General features: G+C 38.9%; 1 protein-coding gene across 4 annotated transcripts in view; it reads right to left on the reverse strand.

Annotated features, from left to right (window-relative positions):
* The window catches only part of TANGO6 (transport and golgi organization 6 homolog), a 184672-nt gene that overhangs the window by 163821 nt on the left and 2359 nt on the right, over positions 1-18492 (reverse strand). The window contains exons 2-5 of one of the 4 annotated variants that reach the window (XM_081512685.1): positions 7254-7897; positions 4973-5089; positions 2633-2774; positions 539-675 (exon numbers count right to left, since the gene is read on the reverse strand). In XM_081512685.1, the coding sequence (XP_081368811.1) occupies positions 539-675; positions 2633-2774; positions 4973-5089; positions 7254-7897 (1040 nt within the window). The remainder of the gene's footprint in view (positions 1-538; positions 676-2632; positions 2775-4972; positions 5090-7253; positions 7898-18492) is intronic. The other 3 variants (XM_081512686.1, XM_081512687.1, XM_081512688.1) reach the window with 3 other exon arrangements.

The following is an 18492-nucleotide window of genomic DNA, read 5'->3' on the forward strand; positions in this document are numbered from 1 at the left end:
TCAAACCCAGGTCTCCCGCACTGCAGGCAGATTCTTTACCAGCTGAGCCACAAGGGAAGCCCAAGACTACTGGAGTGGGTAGCCTATCCCTTCTCCAGGGGATCTCCCTGACCCAGGAATCAAACAGGGGTCTCCTGCACTGCATTCTTTACCAACTGAGCCATCAGGGAAGCCTAACAGATCAGTCTCTCCCACAGGTTTTTAATGTTATTAAGAAAGTCCTTCACTGAATAATAAACATTATATTGTTTTAACTCAATACTGTTGTTGTTGTTTAGTGACTAAGTCGTATCTGACTCTTTACAACACCATGGACAGGCAGGATTTTCCAGGCAAGAATACCAGAGTGGGCTGCCATTTCCTTCTCCAAGGGGGTCTTCCCACCCAGGGATCAAACCTGCGTCTCCAGCACTGCAGGCATATTCTTTACCGCTGAGCCACTGGAAAAGCCCCTAACTCAATATTAGGTGAACATTAAAAGTCCTCTTTCTATAAATAAGCAGATAATCCTCAAACAGACAAAAGAAACATGATTTACCTGGGGGCAGATATCTCTATAATAATCCTCTGGTGAAAGAGACTGCTGGGGACAAGAAGCTAAAATCTTTGCAATCAAGTCACACTTCTTCCAGTCAGCAGCTGTGGCCTCAGCATCACTCCCTCCAGCCGCGCCGGCTGTCAGCAATGGATACAGACATCAAAAATTCATAGCACCTCACCACATAAGGTCCTTAAATTAGAGGAGAAACTATCTTTTTCCCTATTGAAAGTTGCTAATTTCTTCTGTAAGATAAACTACCTCTTCATACTTTCCTTTTGATGTTTGTCTCTGGCAAGTTCCGAGGAAAAAATAGCACTTAACCATTGTAATGAGAGTATTCATATTATCTGAACACTAGTTTCTTCTTTGTGCTTATTACTGACATGTTTTAAATGATTAATATTTCTATTATTCTGTCTCTTTGTATGCATCCTGTCATTCAAACTGCCTTAAACTAGAGTTACGGAGTAACAGGTATCAGATTTACCTTACCCCCTTAGAAAAAACATGTAAACGGTGGCTTTCAGACACTGGACAAAAGCAGCCCAAGACACTGGTCCCAAGAGAAGGGGAGCAAACAAGGTGAGCCCCATGAACACCCTAGCCTACTACCTTGAGAGAGGATTTTTTTTTTTTTTTTAATTTTTTTGTCCATACTATGAGGCATGTAGGAACTCAGTTCCCTGACCAGGGACTGACCTAGTGCCCCTGCACTGGGAGTCTTAACCACTGGACGGCCAAGGCAAGTCCCTAGAGAGTTTTGAGGCCACACCACAGGTAAAGGAGAACCCAATGAACCCTGCTATGTTGCTGAATTAAAGAAGAAACACAGTTCAGAATTCAGGGACATCAACACAGCTAGAGCTTTCAGGGTAAAACAGCAGAGAGGAGAAAGCTACACAAATAGGCAACTCCAGAGATCAGTAGAGGAATCCTCTCTCAAGTCTTCTGCAGAGTATGGTGTGTGTGTGTGTGTGTGTGTGTGTGTGTGTGTTGAGAGAGAGGAAAAGCAACAGAGAGAGAGAAATCCAAGGCAAGAAACACCAGAAAGGAGTAGGGAGAACAATCTCCAGAGTTCATGCAGGGCTTGGAATAGTTAGTGTTCCTACTAGTGAGCATGGAGAAGCCTCTTAATACATACAGAATCAAGTAAAATCCCAGAAAGGTATTACCTTAGCATTGGTACCAAATTACCTTAGGTTAAAGGCTGTTATCCACCCACAGTAACAAGGTTTAAGAGCCAGAATTGAAGGACTCAAACTGATAGCAAGAAAACTAACTGCATTCTAGCACAAAGCCCAACAAAGGAACACAACAAAATATAGCATCTGGCAGTGTTAAATTAAAATGCCTGCTATCCATTCAAAAATTACCAGGCACATCCACTCCAGTGAAATATTTTTTAATGCAAAGATTATGGTTAGAAAAGAGAGGTAAATATCAGAAGAAATCCACTCGAAATGTTCCAAGTGGCTGCTTCTGGGGATGGGAAATGGAGTGGAAGGCAGCTAAGGACTGCTATTTTTCCCTAAAAGCATTGTAGACCTATTTATTCTTTAAATTATGTGCATATATAATTTGTTTAAAAGTCAAAAAATATAAATTAAAAACTACTACCATACTTAGTATGATAATTAACATTTCTTCTCTTATATTCTAAGAGAATATAACTGGAAACGAATCTAAAATTTCATTCCCAAGCTTGTATCTCGTGGGTATCTCCAGCTTGAGGAGAATGCTTTTATATTTTAAGTCCTGAGGTGAAGTACTCTTAGGACCTCTGGCCTTTTCCACAGAGAATTTCATGGTTTCTACAGGGTTTACTTAAACTTTCTGTACAATGTTTTCCTCTGATATTATACCTTATTTGAAACAGCTGACAATATTATGCAACATGAGCAGTGTATCACAACTATTTTGGGGGGCAACAGCAAGAAAGTGAGTTTTTTGGAAAAGGAGTTCATTCAAGTTTAACATCCTCACGCCCCACAAAGGCACAAACAAAGTCTTGTCTCCATCAGGTTTTACAGTCAAAAGCTAGAGACTAATAAAGAAAAGTGGATGCCAAAGTAACAAACGTCTATTTCTTACCACCTGCTCCTTCCAAAATGCCCCGGACTACTGCCTGAACACCGCTGGGTCTCATCAACCTTTCAGAGAGCAGCTGCCCACACAGACGCCGGAGCCAAGCTGGGGCCCGACACCTAACTTGCATCTTCCCTTCTGAGCAAGACTGAAAAACGAAGAGAAATGTGTGAATGAATGTCAGTGCAATGGATAGGATGTTTTTTCTTTTCAGGTAGGATTTACAGAAATTATAAATATACAAATATACTGAGTCAGACTGATAATTAACATTAGTACGCTATACAGACTTCAAAAGGGCAAAATTTTTTCTTTTAAAAAAAAGGGAAAGGGGGAGTTCCCTGGTGGCCCAGTGTTAGGATTCCTTCAACTAGGATTCCTTCGACTTTCACTGCCATGGCCTGGGTTCAATTCCATGTTGGGGAACTTAGATCCTGCAAAGCCATCATGGCAAAAAAAAAAATCTCATTAAAGAAAAAAAAAATTTTTGTAAACATTTATAAAATCTTCTTCAGCCTCACTTTTAAGGAAGTAAAAATACAGTGAAACTTCTTCAAGTAAAGTATCAAGTGAAATTTCAAACCCAGAAATATACAAATGTTTGTGAATAAAATATAGATTTGGGGGACACAAGATCCATGTAACCAATCTGAACGCAGTCCTTCCAATCAAATGCAGCTCCAAAGAAGACTCACCACTAAGAGAAGAGTCCACAACAGTGAGAGGGCACTCCTGTCCTGGCCCCCAAGGTCGTAGCTACTCTGATTCTGTTTGACACAGCAGTTTTAGGAAGAGTTAGATTTCCTCAAGAACTCCTTTTTGAGAGTTCTGTGGCACCACCATGAACAAAACATACTTGCTGTCCCTTATTTGGGGCTGGAGTGCAAATTATAGTGTGGTCATTCATTGTGTTTAACTGTGTGAGCATAAAACTTAGTGCAGGAAACATTTAACCCCAACTAGCCTGTTCTTTTATAATTATTTTATAATTATTAATAATTAAAGAAATTTGAGGGGGTTGATGTGCCATGCACTGGGTTAAGCACCCTGCCACACAATCTCAAAAGGGACTTCATAAGGAAGGTACTGTTGTCATCCCCATTTTATGGGTAAGAAAAGTGAGGGATGGAAAGGCTTACCAATTCAAACAATTGCACACTGGGGTTGAATTCCAGTGTGCCTAACTCCTGAGCCTCTGCTTTCCATCATGTCCTTATAATGTATTTTGCTTCATCTGGCAAAATGTGGACTCACTCAGAGAAGCGGAGCATGAGCAAGAGGGTCCCAACATGAGGCTCTAGTAATATTCTAGGGATGAGATGAAAATGACTTCAACAAGGAGATGTCTTTGCAGTCAGCTTCAGCTGGTCCTACAGTTAATTGCTTTGACCCTTCATGTTTTAAAAAAAAATACATATTTATTTATTTGGCTGAACCAGGCCTTAGTTGCAGCACGTGGGATCTAGTTTCCTGCCCAGGGATCGAACCCAGACCCTCTGCATTCAGAGCACAGAGTCTTAACCCCTGGACCACCAGGGAAGTCCCATCCTTTGGACCTTCATGCTTTACTCACCTAAACTCGTAACTAACATTTAGGTACTAAAAAAAAATAGATAATTCCAGCTACATCACCAAATTGAATCATTTTTGATAAATAATTACTTTTAAGGAAAAAAGAAACTATATTATGCTGAGTAGAATATATACTATTACGTTTTCCAAAAAAAAAGATCTAAGAATAGTCCATTAATAACTCTAGTTTTAATTCCTTGACTTCAAATACTTCATTCAAAGAATAAGATGTCCAAATACTTCTGCCAGAAGAATACTGTCAAATAGCCAAATTTTAGTTTAAAAAAAAGACCCAGTTTGAGAATGAATAATATATATTTTTGTCATAAGCCCTAAAAAATTATCACAATATTATTGGGAAAAATGTCAATTTTTCATTAAAAGAAAAATCCCTTAAAATTATCTCAGAGGTTGGTGTAATTTAGTTTAGCAAAAACCATTTAACAATCTAAAAGATGAAACAGGATTCAACTAGACTAATTTCCAGGAGAAGACAGTTGTTTAATCACTCAGTCATGTCCAACTCTTTGCGACCCCATGGACTGTAGCCAGCCAGGCTCCTCTGTCCATGGGATTTCCCAGGCAAGAATACTGGAGTGGGTTGCCATTTCCTTCTCTGGGGGATATTCCCTGCCCAGGGATCAAACCTGGGTCTCCTGCATCGCAGGCAAATTCTTTACTGCTGAGCTACCAGAGAAGAAGACAGTACACTCTACAATAAAGCTACACTCTATCAATAAAGCTTCACCCACAAGAGTCCCCAGGCGGGCATACCTGGGGCGGTCCTCCCTGGAGGATAAGTAATTCTCGGACTGCTAATGGCTGATACACTTGATCCAAGATGTCTCTTAGGGCCTTCCTCGATAGGGCTCTTTCTTCTTCAGTTAACACCTAAAAGAAACACATCCTTGGCTTCTGTGAGATACAAACCAGGCAAGCAATAGAAGGTAACGTCCTGCAACAGTGAACAAAGATGCTTGTGAGGGGAGCAGGAGGCCGACTTCTTTTGCCTTTTTTTTTTTTAACTTTCTATTTTGTATTGGGGTATAGTCAATTAACAATGCAGTGATAATGTCAGGTGGACAGCAAAGGGACTCAGCCATTTCTATACATGCATCCATTCTCTCTCAAACTCCCCTCCCATCCAGGCTGCCACATAACATTCAGAAGAGTTCCATGTGCTATATACTAGGTCCTTGTTGGTTATCCATTTTAATTCTTTTGCCTCTTGGTTTCCTTCCATTCAGAGGATGCTATAATAAGGAAACACTCCTGGCCCCCTCTCCATTCCCTCACCCACTTCTGGGCAGGAGATTGCATCCATTCATCTGATTGCTGAGTTCTGGCACACACAGAGGAGCCTGCTCCTCTTCGGTCTCTTGGGCGTGAGCGCACAGTCTATTCTGCTCTTCTGTGCCACAGATTTTTCAGGGGCATGTCCTCTGCTTTGGGACAGAAGGAGCTGCAGTTTTCTGGCACCCTTTAAAACTGGGTGAGAAGTGCATCTCGTGGAATGCACTGTTAGGAGACCCATGGGTCTCTCTCTATAGACCTTCCAGCTCTGCCTTGATGAGTAATAAAGGTGACATTCTGACTTGTCATCTCTTACTCTGTTAACAGTCTTTTCATTCATTCAGAATTTGGGCAGCAGAGGGTGCTATTTAATTGGGTCCCTGCTCCAAGCCACAACAGACTGACCCCCTTTGGGAGCTTCACAGTCAAGACTCAGAATTCTGCTCGTTACAATTTAGTAAATTGTGATGCAGATGCTGATCACAGCAAGAGCCGTTGCCGGACTCGTCCAGCTTCATACTGTCCACCCACCATGTTTCCCCTTCTCCTTCCACCCCATAACTTGGTCCTTTCTCTGTTTCCCTTTTCTTTTCTCTCTTCTGCCTGAGACCTCTGGGTACTGCTTAGCTCAAACAATAGTCAAAGACCTGCTCCAGACCCCTTATCTCAAGGAAGTGCAGGCAACAGGCACTGACAGAGCTGTCAAGACGCACACCTTGTTGTAAAGAGCACAGAGCTCTGCTCCGCAAAACATAAAGGCACTGGAGGAGACCATAATTTCATGTGACTACTCAGGTGACAATGGCTTTTAAATATTTTATTTTCTTTTGTGAGCACAGGCAGAAAAAACAGAAAAGGAACAAGTTGGAGGGTGACATAGAAAGGTTGACAGAAAGATGATGTGAGTGGATGTGATAAAATCTGGATGCAGGAGCAAAGGAATTACACTGCATGTGACCCTGGTTACATTTATACCTTAACAGCGTCTTCTGTTTAGGTTCCTGTGCTAAGGCTGGCAGTGCTCTCATGGGGAAGCCGTGGTCCCTGTTATGTTACACTTGTGAGTCTTGTCTCCCCAGTGACTGCGCGAGCTGTTTGAGAAAATGGCCACATCTAATGCTTTTGTATCCTTCACATCACTTTATCATCCAGATGCTCAAATCCCTACTGACTGTCAACAAAACACAGGCCTGTAACCTTAACACCTAATAGTAACAAACAACACTGACTGGATTGTGCAGGGCACCCAGTGCTTGCATACTTCATCTCACTTAATCTTCCCAAGAACTTAATGAAGGAGGCGTACACAGTTTAATATTAATATTAGTAGTAGTAACTTTTTGGTGAGCACTGCTGGGTATTGGGCCAGGTAACTTACTCACATTATCCTTAATCCTCACAGTCACCTTCCAAGGTAGGTATTGTTTTTTTTTCTCAAGGCAGGTATTAATAAACACATTTTACAAAGGAGGAAAGAAAAAGAGATTCAAAGAAATAGCTTGCAACAGCTGTTTCAAAAAATGGAAAGAAGGGAACAGGTGAAATGGACTCTTCAGGAGTGAAAGGACTCGTATTTAATAAATGAAAGGTCCAACCCCCTAAAAAGATTCGTCCATCCACCAGAGATGCTTAGGCATTTAGTAAAAATTCTAGGTCTTTCCATCAGCACTTTCCCAAAGAACTGAGATGATCTCTTATAGCAACCACACACAAGTAAACAGATAGATTCTCACACACTCTCTCTCTCTCCATGGATGCTTACCTCTTCCTCAGGACTCAGCGGTGATCTCTTGCTTGGGCAGAACCCCAGCTGGCACAGACCTGCTGCAATATCCCCAAAATGGCGGCAGAAAACCAGGCTCCCCAGAGACGCATGCTCAGCAACACTGAGGAGGACCCTGCAGCTCGTGTACAGCCTTCGGGTTGCGCTGGGAGCAGCACTGAGACACACCAAGTCCTGAACAACGGCCCCAAACTCAGTCCTGTATCTTAGAGGGACTCCAACACCAGGCACGAGATAGGGGCAGACACCCAAGGTCACTACAAACTGCAAAACTGACTGGACAGTCTTTTGCTGGGAGACGCTAAGCGTGTCCGGACTCAGGGCAGGAGCAGTTTCTGGGGTCTTCGGGTTGGGTTTACCTGGATTGAAATCAGCTGCCAGGCGGAGCATGGTTTCCTTCAAGCACAGCAGCAGCAGTAAGGTCTGGGAGGTAAAATGCCAGGTGATGTCCATAGAGTCTTGAGGCCATTCTGCCTTATTAGCAATTTCATCCCGTAGGAGTTTCAATATCTTCCAGTGAGGATCTTTCAGAAACTTGTCCTCCAAAGCAGACAGGTTAGATTTTAAAGTAGCCAATAAGACGTCATGTTTCGTGATCTGCAGTGAATTTGAGTCTGATCCTTCTGAAGAAAAATCAGCCAAATTACATGCATGGAAAACAAATTGTGCTTCCCTCCATGAGGAATGCCTTGCCCACTCCAGTACATCTTCTGAAGCATGACTCAGATGTTGCTACTTCTAGAAAGAGGCCCCCAACTGTGCCTCCCCAGCCAAGGCAGAATTCTAGACCACATTCCCTGCCTTACCACAGCACTTTGTATGTAGTTAGAATTATGTCCATAACATATCATATTGGGTTAGCCAAAAAATTCATTTGGGTTTTTCATAGCGTCCTATGGAAAGACCTGAACGAACTTTTTGGCCAACCAAATACTTCATGGAGTTTGTTTCCATTCCCCACAGGTTCTGAGGGGACAGGGTGCTTGCTGCCCCTGAACCAAGAGGCCAGATCTTAATCAACTTACTGGACTGAAACTATAGCGAGAATAGAAATCTAAAAAGCTAAACATTTACCACAGAAGGCTCATTCAAACTGTTCTAGATCCCAGGGATAAGGCATTGAAGCAAACAAAGTCCTTTCCGTCATAAAATTACAACCAGTGAGGCAAATCACAGAATATGGACATGGGATGCAAAGAAATTAATTCAATCACACACACTCCCTAATATCTAGTCTCAATTTTTCCTGAACTCTCCCAAAATGGTCTTTACTGCCCTCTGCTGGTGAAGGAGCTCATGCACACTCTCAGCAGCTGACATCCTTGCTGACTCCTTGAAACGCTCCTCTTGGGTTCTGAGGCAGCAAGCACCCTGTCCTGGTTTTCCCCTTCTACCTCAACGGCCATCTCGGAATGTCTCCTCTACTGGTTCTTTTCCTCTACCAGATATCGAAGTGCTCCAGGGCTTGTCCTGAACTCTGGATTATCTTCCTCGACAGTCTTATTCAGCCCTAGGTCTTTAAAAATGAGCTATAAGCCAACAGCTCCCAAATTTACATGCCTGGCCCATGACTACCCTCTAAGTTTCAGAGACATATTTCCAACTGCTGAATGAAATCTTCACTTGGATATTTCTTAGGCTTTTCAAATTCAACAAATTACTGATTCTCACAAGTACCTTACACTCCCAAGTACAGTCTAACCTGGTTACTAACTGGTTACATCTCCACCTTTTTCTCTTATCCAACCCATCACCAAGTCTTTCCTGTTCTACTTACTAAATCATTCTCAAATTTATTCATTTTTCTCCATCTCATGACTACAACCTTTGTCAAAGCCATGAACATCTTTAAACTGAAGTACAGCAGCACCTTCTTGACTGGCTTCCCTACTTTCACTCTCCCAAAAATTTACTTTTCACACATCAGGAAATTTACTTTTCCTCTTAATATTTAAAATAGATTTCTCTTGAGAATTCCCTGACAGTCTAGTGGTTAAGACTATGCCTTCCAATATTGGAGTATGGGTTCAATCCCTGGCCAGGGAACAACCTAAGATTCCCACACGCCACAAGGTATGGTCAAAAATTAAAAATAAGTAAATAAAAAATAAAATAGATTTCTCTTGGTGGAAGCACACACACACATTCCTGATGTGTATACACCTAAATGCGGAAATTCTGAGACAGAGGTATCCAGAATCTCAATCTAAATATTATCTCCTCAGAGGTGGCCTTCCTTGACCACTCTAAAAGCCATCCCCCACACTATTAACTCTGTGATAACACCCAATTTCTTTTCTCTATAGTACTTATCATAATTAGTAATTATCTTATTGGTATTTACTTTCTTCCTTCTCTATTAGAATTTAAACTTAATAAGGGTGGGTACAACATCTCTCTTGTTTGGTCAGTGCTTTGCACAGCTTACATAAAGTAAGCCCCAAACAAGTATCTGTTAGTTGACTGAGTAAAAGAATGAATGAAGAGTGATAATAAAGATCTCCTTAGAACTCCTATAAGACCAAGCCTCTCACAGATAACTATCAACTCTGAACAAAGAGTAAAAAGCAAATATCTGAAGGTACCTGAAGGTGATGAAAGTGAACAAAAACTAGAGAAGGCACTCAGAAGGAAAAAAACAGCACTGAGTAAGTTTCTTGCTTTTCAGTCTGGGGTTAGGTCTTTGCATAGCAAAAGCACTAGAAGAAACTCATCTTACTGACTTGAGAACCAAAGCACAGAATTCAGGGCAACTACAGCAGGTGGAAAATAAGACATCTCAGAAAGTACAGAACTAGAGAGGAAGAGCTCCCAGTTCTGCATACAGTCAGTTCAGTTCAGTTGCTCAGTCGTGTCTGACTCTTTGCAACCCCATGGACTGCAACATGCCAGGTTTCCCTGTCCATCACCAACTTCCGGAGCTTGCTCAAACTCATGTCCATCGAGTTGGTGATGCCATCCAACCATCTAATACAAACTGTGCTTAAACATGTGGCTAATCTTTGAACTAAGCATCTATGGGAAGAACTTTAAATACCTCAGCTAAAATGGAAAGAACTGAAAAGAGCTGCTGCCTATCGCAGAAGAGACAGAGCTTAGAGTATGAATTAGTCAAATGAACTTCCTACTTTAGGGAACTCCCTGGTGATCCAGTGGCTAGGACTCAGCACTGCCGTGGGCCCAGGTTTCATCCCGAGTCGGGGAACTACGATCCCACATGTCACATGGCATTGCAAAAATAAAAAAACCTACTTTAAAACAAAACCAAACCAAAAAAGACCAATCCTCTCCGGAGGACTGTAACAGAATCTAGAGTTTCAACAGCATATCCTTCATGATGTCAATTATACAATCCAAAAGTCCTAGACCAGATGAAGAAATATGAAAATGTGAACCACCTCAAGAGAAAGACAATCAAATAGAGACTGATTCAAGATGACCCAGGTGTCACACTGAGCAGACAAAGATTTTCAAGCAACTCTTATAACTATGTTCAAGCATGTGATCAAAGTACTTATTATGAATGAACAAAATACAGACTCTCAGCAAAAAAGTAGCACGCATTTTTTAAAACCCCAAATGGAAATACTACAATTTAAAAACAAAATATCTGAAATTTTTAAAAAAATCAATGGATGGACTTAACAGCTTTGAGATGACCCCCCAAAAAAAGAGAACTTGAAGATATACCCTGAGAAATTATCCAATCTGAACAACAACAAAAAAAGATTTTATAGAAACAGAGCCTTAGTATCTGTGAACACTATCAAATGATGTATTTGTAATAAAATAGAGAGTAACTAGAATAAAAGGAGAGGAGAGAAAATGGATCACAAAAGGATGTGAAGAAATAATGATCAAAATTTTCCAAAATTTAGTGAAAAAGCATAAATTTACAGATTCAGTAAGCTCAGTGATGCCCAATCAGGATGAGTAGAAAGAAAATCACATCTAGGCATATTATAGTCAATCATTAAAATCAGATAAAGATCACACTGATCTAGGGCAGAACCCAACACAATACTGTAGAGCAATCATCCTCCAATTACAAATAAATTAAAATTAAAAATTAGACAAAGAGAAAATCTTGAAAGTACTCAGAAAAAAGCAATCAGCACAGGAGACTAATGCTATGAATGACTGTGAACTTATCATCACAAGCAATGACTGTTAAAAGATAGTGGAAAAACATTAAAGCGGTAACAGGGTAAAAAACAAACAAAAAACAACCACCACCACCTGACGTGATGACAGGAGAAAAAAAAAACACCTATCAAGTCTCAATTCTATATCCAATAAAAAGTAACCTTCAAAAATGAAAGGTAAAGGAAGACATTTTCAGATCAATTAAAACTAAAACTGACTGCCAGCAGATCTGGAATACAAACAAACGCTAAAGGAAGTTCTTCAAGCTGAAGGAAAACAGTACCAGCTGGAAACCTGGATCTTCAGGAAGGAAGGAAAAGCATCAGAAATGGTAAATATGTGGGTAAACATAAAAGATTCATTTTTTTCCTCCTTATTTGTTTAAATATATATAACTGTCTAAAGTAAAATCTATAAAACTGTATTATGGGGTTTATATCTTATATAGATACAATAAACATGAAAACTATAGCATAAAACCCAAAAGGGGTGGAAGCTATAAAAGAGCCCTTACAGTCACAAGGTTTTTATGTGTCCTGTGAAGTGGTACAAGATAAATTCTAAGCAGATTGTGAAAAATTACAATGTATATTGTGATTCTAGGATGACTACTAAAAATACAATGCCAAAAGGTGGGTTATGGTTATAAAACTATAATAAAATGCTGAAAATATAAATGAAATCAAACAGCAATAGACTTTGAAACTAAAGTTAATATATCTAAGAAAGATGCAACTGATGATAACTAAAAGGGTGTTCAACACATTATTTATAATAGTATAAAATTAGAAATACATGTTGAGTAAATATAGTCTACCTGTATCTAACATACTGTATTTTATATGCAACATTTGTCTTGCTTATTACTGTCTCTCCACCAACAAGAACAAAAACTCCTTGAGGACAAGGATATTGCTCTGTTTTGTTCACTGCTGTGTTCTCCTTGCCTGGAGCAAGGCCTGTCTGACACAGTAGCTGTTCAAAATAAGTAGTTATTTATTGAATGAATGAATGACATATGGATTATTTGAAGCCATTATACTATGATGAACATTATTCAATGACATGTTCACTAAAAATATTCTAAAGTGAACAGAGTATGAAATACTACATGGGGAAAAGATATGAACAGTTTACAGAAAAAGAAATGCAAATTGCTCTTAAACATGAACATATGATCAACCTTGCTCCTAAGAGAAAAGTAAATTAAAACTATACTGAAATATCACTTCCCATCTATCAAGTGGCTAAAATCCAAATGTTTTTATAACACATTGTGTGTTTCAGGGAAACACACACTTTCATACATGGCTGGTAAGAAACTAAAATGGTACATCCCTAAGAAGAGAAATTTGGCAACATCTAACAAAATTATATAGGCATTTAACCATTGGCCCAGCAATCCCTCTTTTAAGAATCTATCCTATAGATAGCTGCTGCTAGATAGATATACAGGCAAAAATGCAAAGTGACATATACACAAAGCTACTCATTGCCATATTGTTAGATGGGCAGCAGTAGGGAAGGGATGGAGCTGAATCCAAGTGTGCTTTGTCTTGCAGAAGCTAACCCTTAAATTGCACCAGGTGTCCCCAAAATGTTACAAAACATCCAACAAGACACTGTAGTACAAGCAAACACTCAAGCGCCTGTTTGCTTTCAGCTCTGGGCAACCTAGAGTAACCGCTGCCTCTTTATAATGCTTGTGGATGATCATGCCTGCCCTTTCATGAACATGCATGCCTCCCAGGCTTAAAACTACCCTGGTCCAATGGTTAGGGGAGATTGTGTTTTGAGGCCTATTTAACACAGAACAAGCCTGACTTCATATTGGGTCTGTTCCTTTAGCTCTAACCTTTGTGCCCTACTGCCTGAAATAATACACCATAGCCTTTTCTCTACCTCCTAGGTTTGACCTTTAAAGGTATAACAGTTTTCCACTTACACAGAGCTACAAAGTTGCAGAAAATAAAATGACATTTTTCTCCATTGAACATTTTTCTGGGGTGGAGGTTTATAGGAACATCATGGCTAGATCGACAACTGTGCCAGGTCTGCAACAAGCCACACCCTATCCCCTTTTAGTATAAAATAAGCCTGAATTCTAACTAGGTTAAGATGGTTTTCTGGTACCACCATCTTCTCAGTCTCCTGGCTTTCCAAATAAAGTTGTTATTTCTTGCTCCAACCCTTGTCGCCCAATTTACTGCCCTGCCATGGTAGAGCAGTGAACAGTAATAGCTTGAACTTGGTAACACTATCTCCCTCACTCCTTACTTGTCACATGTAATAAATGCTTCTACTTTAAGAAAGTAGTTGGTGTGTTCACCGACTAAGGACCCCAAGTGTTAAACCCATTGAGTCTGGTAAAAAGTATTTTATTATATTAACAAAAGGCTTAAAACAACCCAAATATCCATTCATAGAGAACTGATGCGGAGAAGGCAATGGCACCCCACTCCAGTACTCTTGCCTGGAAAATCCCAGGGGTGGCGGAGCCTGGTGGGCTGCCGTCTATGGGGTCGCACAGAGTTGGACACGACTGAGGTGACTTAGCAGCAGCAGCAGAGAACTGATGAATAAGTAGTGGCATATTCACATAATGTAACACTATATGCAGCTGTTAAAAGGGAAAGAGGAAGATTTCCACGTACCACTATGCAGCTACCTCTAAGACATATTGAATTTTAAACGGTATAGAAGAATGTATATAGTATGCTAGCTTTTGTGTTAGAATGGGAAGGTACACAAATTATTTGTTTTTATTTTTTAAAAGTAGTGGAAGAACAAATTAAAAATTCACTACAATGAACTGTCTATAGAGAAACGGAAAAAAATCAGTGGGAATGGACATGGATAAATGTATCCAGTTTTAGAGTTTTCCTCTTAAAGCAGTGTATGTTTCTTATGGGCTTCAAAGGTGGTGCTACTAGTAAAGAATCCGCCTGCCAATGCAGGATACACAAGAGACATGGGATCAATCCCTGGGTTGGGAAGATTCCCCTGGAGAAGGAAATAGTAACCCACTCCAATACTCTCACCTAGAAAATTTCATGGACAGAAGAACCTGGTGGGCTACAGTCTATGTGGCCACAAAGAGCTAGACACAACTGAGCACACACACGTTTTTCATAGTTTTAAAAAAACAAATCAATAAGAAAATTCAAAATATTCCTAAAGATAAAAAACAAATGAACCTAAAAATTCTATACTTTACGTCCAAGGTTGCCAAAATACAAGCTACAGGTCAAATCTGGCCCTTCACCTGTTTCTACAAATAAAGTTTTACTGGAACATAGTCATGCTCATTTATTTACATATTACACATGGCTGCTTTCAAGCTATGATGGCAGATGTGAAAAGCTGTAACAGAAACAGCATGGATCACAAAGCCCAAAATATTTACTGCTTGCTTTTTATAGAAAAAATGTTCCACCTCTTACTCTAAACCAAATTAGCAGCGTAACCACACATAAGTATTTCAAATGACTTGAAATATAGAACTTTGTACATCCTGAGGACAAAAACAAACAAAATCCCTTAGAAACAGTAGGTTTGCTGATGATACTAATGTTGGACTTCTTACTTTAAAACATTATATGCATGTGTGAGTATATATATGAATATGTGACTATATATTTGCATGCATATATATATGAAGCAAGTAAATAACTGTATTAATTTTATTAGGAATCAATATTTATAGGTAAGAGAAAAGAAATACAAAGATAAAAATATAAAATACAGTAAAGAAGAATGGCTAGGTGGACAAACACATGTTAAAGAGTCTAGGTCATGGTATACGAGTTTTCACGGTAAAATTCCTTCAATTTTTCTATAAGCTTAAAATTTTTCTTAATGAAATGTTAGGAAAAATTTAAACTCTATAACATTTCATTTTAATTGGGAATATCAGGAAGAACTTTCAATTTGCCTTTTTTTGTTTTCTGAAAATCCACATATTTCCTGGCTCTAATCATTGAAAAAGCCTGGAAGCAATGACATCTCAGTGGCAATAAATATTACTAGTGTCCATCTTGTAGTCCCTAAATATCACTTATTCTTAAAAAGAATTGCTTTCAAGCATAGAGCAAGAAATGTATAAGATGAATCTGAATATCTTATGTCTGAAAGCAAAAAAGCAATCAAAGACTACAAGGTCACATCACAGTCCAACAGCTAACTTGACTCCCCCAGGCCACAGATGGAACAATTGAGAGTATCAAGAATAATCACCACAATAAATTCAAACATATATATACAAAAACATGACTACATAATAAAACAAAACCAAAAAATATCAGTCTGTTGGCTACCTTTGGAGACTAAGACACTAATGTATTCTTCTGAAAACTGATCAATAAAAGAACAGGATGAACCTAACTGTATGAACATATATATGTGTGTGTTCCTCAGTACACAGATAGAAAAAGATCTCAAAAGCTATACTTCAAAGTGTTAACAGTGACGATCTCTGGATGGTAGGGCTTTGGGTGATTTTTCTTTTTTGCTTCATTAAAATTTTTTTCACAGTGAATATGTATTGTTTCTGTACTAAAAATATGTTTTAAAGTCAGAAAATAGTAGGTAGTATATGAGATCATTTTGGTAAACAAATTATACATATATATATATATATATATATATATATATATATATATATATATCTCCAAAATGTAATCTCTGGATTGTGGGATTAAGGTCATTTTAATTTTCTTCTTTTAGCTTCTCTAACTTTTTTTTAAAGCTTTACTATAAGGAATATTAACTACTTCTATGAAAATAAAAAGGAACAATAACATTTTCTTTTAAAATAGTGAAAATCAGAAGAGTATGATTTTTCAGTACTTCTCTAAGACTGTTCAGGGCAAGTGTTCTGACCCACTGGCATGAGTATCTGTTGCCTTTGAGTAATATACACCTAAACAGGAAACGAGTGCTTTCCTAGCTTGTTGCCACTAACGATTAAGATCACTAAACAATCTCTAAGTAACTTCCTGTGACTTTATAAGATCTTGGAAGTTAAACATGGGACACAAAGAAAGTGATTTAAAACAAAGCTACCAGCCCTTTTTTCTCAAGAGCCCCTTATAAAGTGGTCTCCTCTGCCCTCTTCTGGTGATAAAAATAAAAGCTACTTGAAAATAAATAAGGCATTCTCTGAGAGCAGCAGTTCTCAAAAGTGTGGTATAGGGTTCTCAGATTTTGAGGGCCTCCCCAAGATTCTCTCAGAAAGTCAGCAAGGTCAAAATTATTTTCATATTAATACTAAGACATTGCCTTTTATGTTCTCATTCTTTCTTGAGTGTACCAAGTATGAAAATTCATTAATATGAGTTCATATTCTATATTAAAATCAACCTTTTAAGAAATTACCTCTTGTTGAGTTTTATTTTTTATTTATTTTTTCTTTTTTTTTTTCTTGTTGAGTTTTAAAGGGGAATACACAGTTATCTGAAAAGATGACGGAAATTTCCTCCCTTTCCACTTACATATATAGATGTGTGAGTCTAGATATCCATCTGTTTCAATGAAAACAACCTGTCATGACAGATTGAACACAGAAGCAAACATGAAAACCCAGCTCTCTTCTAATAAGTCAGACACTTAAGATTTGCAAAAGTGTAATAAAACAATGCCATTCAAAAGTAAAACATTGTTACTCTTCTAACTGTAATTCCGTAAAATATATATTTTTATGTTAACATGTAACAGGTTTGTTACTGTTGCATTTAAATAAATTTAAAGGGGTCCTCTTAAAGTCTTAATTTGTAATACAGTAAATATTGATGCACATAATCCACATAAAAGCTCTTTTAAGTCCTCAACACGTTTTAAGAGTGTAGGAATACTGAAACCAAAAAGTTTGAGATCTGCAGCCTTAAAACAATGTTTTTCAAACTAGAGTCATATAGTGCTTCCACAACTTTTTGGCCATTTATTTTGAGCACCAGCTGTATTGTTATTTGCTTTATTTATTTATTTCTTCAAATTAAATCTTTTAAAAATTAAATTAGTAATAGTTAATATACTATCCTAAGGGCTTTAGGTATTTAATTCAATTCTCGTACCAACTCTGTGAGGTATGGAGTGTAATATTAACATCCTTATTTCCAGATAAGACGACCAAGGTTAAGGCATTTGCCAGAGAGCATATTCAACTCTGGCAACCCAGTTCCAGAACCCAAGCTCTTGATCACTATTTGAAGCTTTTCAGACTCAAAATGTTTCTCTACATACTGCCTACAACCATCCCTATCATGCTTTGGGAAATGCTGCCCTCATAAACAAAGTTCTTTTTTCTTCCCACCACCAATTTAAAAGTCTATGCTTTGTGACATTTAAAAGCAGACTTCATGATTTGTGTGGTACTTTTTAGTAAATTCAAACTGTAAAATAAGGGACTTTACTGCTGGGCCAGTGGCTAAAACGCTGCACTCCCAATGCAGGGGGCCCAGGTTCGACCCCTGGTCAGGGAACTAGATCCCACATGCCGCAAGAAAGATCAAAGATTCTGCGTGACACAACTAAGACTTGGTGCAGCCAAATATATATAATGTGACACAGCTTCATTATACACAAATCACCAAAATTTACAGTCCCCCAACCACCACCTAATTCAATTTTAATGACTGAGTTCAATGAACATATATTTAGTTTGGCAAGTTAGTTTTTTAGGAAAACTACTGCTGAAATGCTGGGAAAGACCAAGGGCGAGAAGTGGGGAACAGAGGATGAGACAGTTGAATGGCATTACCACCTCAATGGACATGAGTTTGAGAAAATTCCGGGAGGTAGTGAAGGACAGAGAAGCCTGGCATGCTGCAGTTCACGGCATCACAAAGAGTCAGACACAAATTAGCGACTGAACAACAACTGCTGAGATGACCTCAAGCAAAACTTCACTGAAACTGAAGAACTCCTTTCCAATTCTGCTTAACACCCTTCTTAATAAGGGAAGTGGAGCTATTACTCTTACTTGCCCCACAACCGAGAACAGATGGAAGGCAGGTGAAGAGAAAATAATGCTGTAGACCTTTTAATAGCTCAAAAGGGAAAGACTTGGTATCTT

Source organism: Giraffa tippelskirchi, chromosome 7 (genome assembly GCF_054371585.1).
Source record: "Giraffa tippelskirchi isolate mGirTip1 chromosome 7, T2T-mGirTip1v1.2.pri, whole genome shotgun sequence".
NCBI classification, from domain to species: domain Eukaryota; kingdom Metazoa; phylum Chordata; class Mammalia; order Artiodactyla; family Giraffidae; genus Giraffa; species Giraffa tippelskirchi.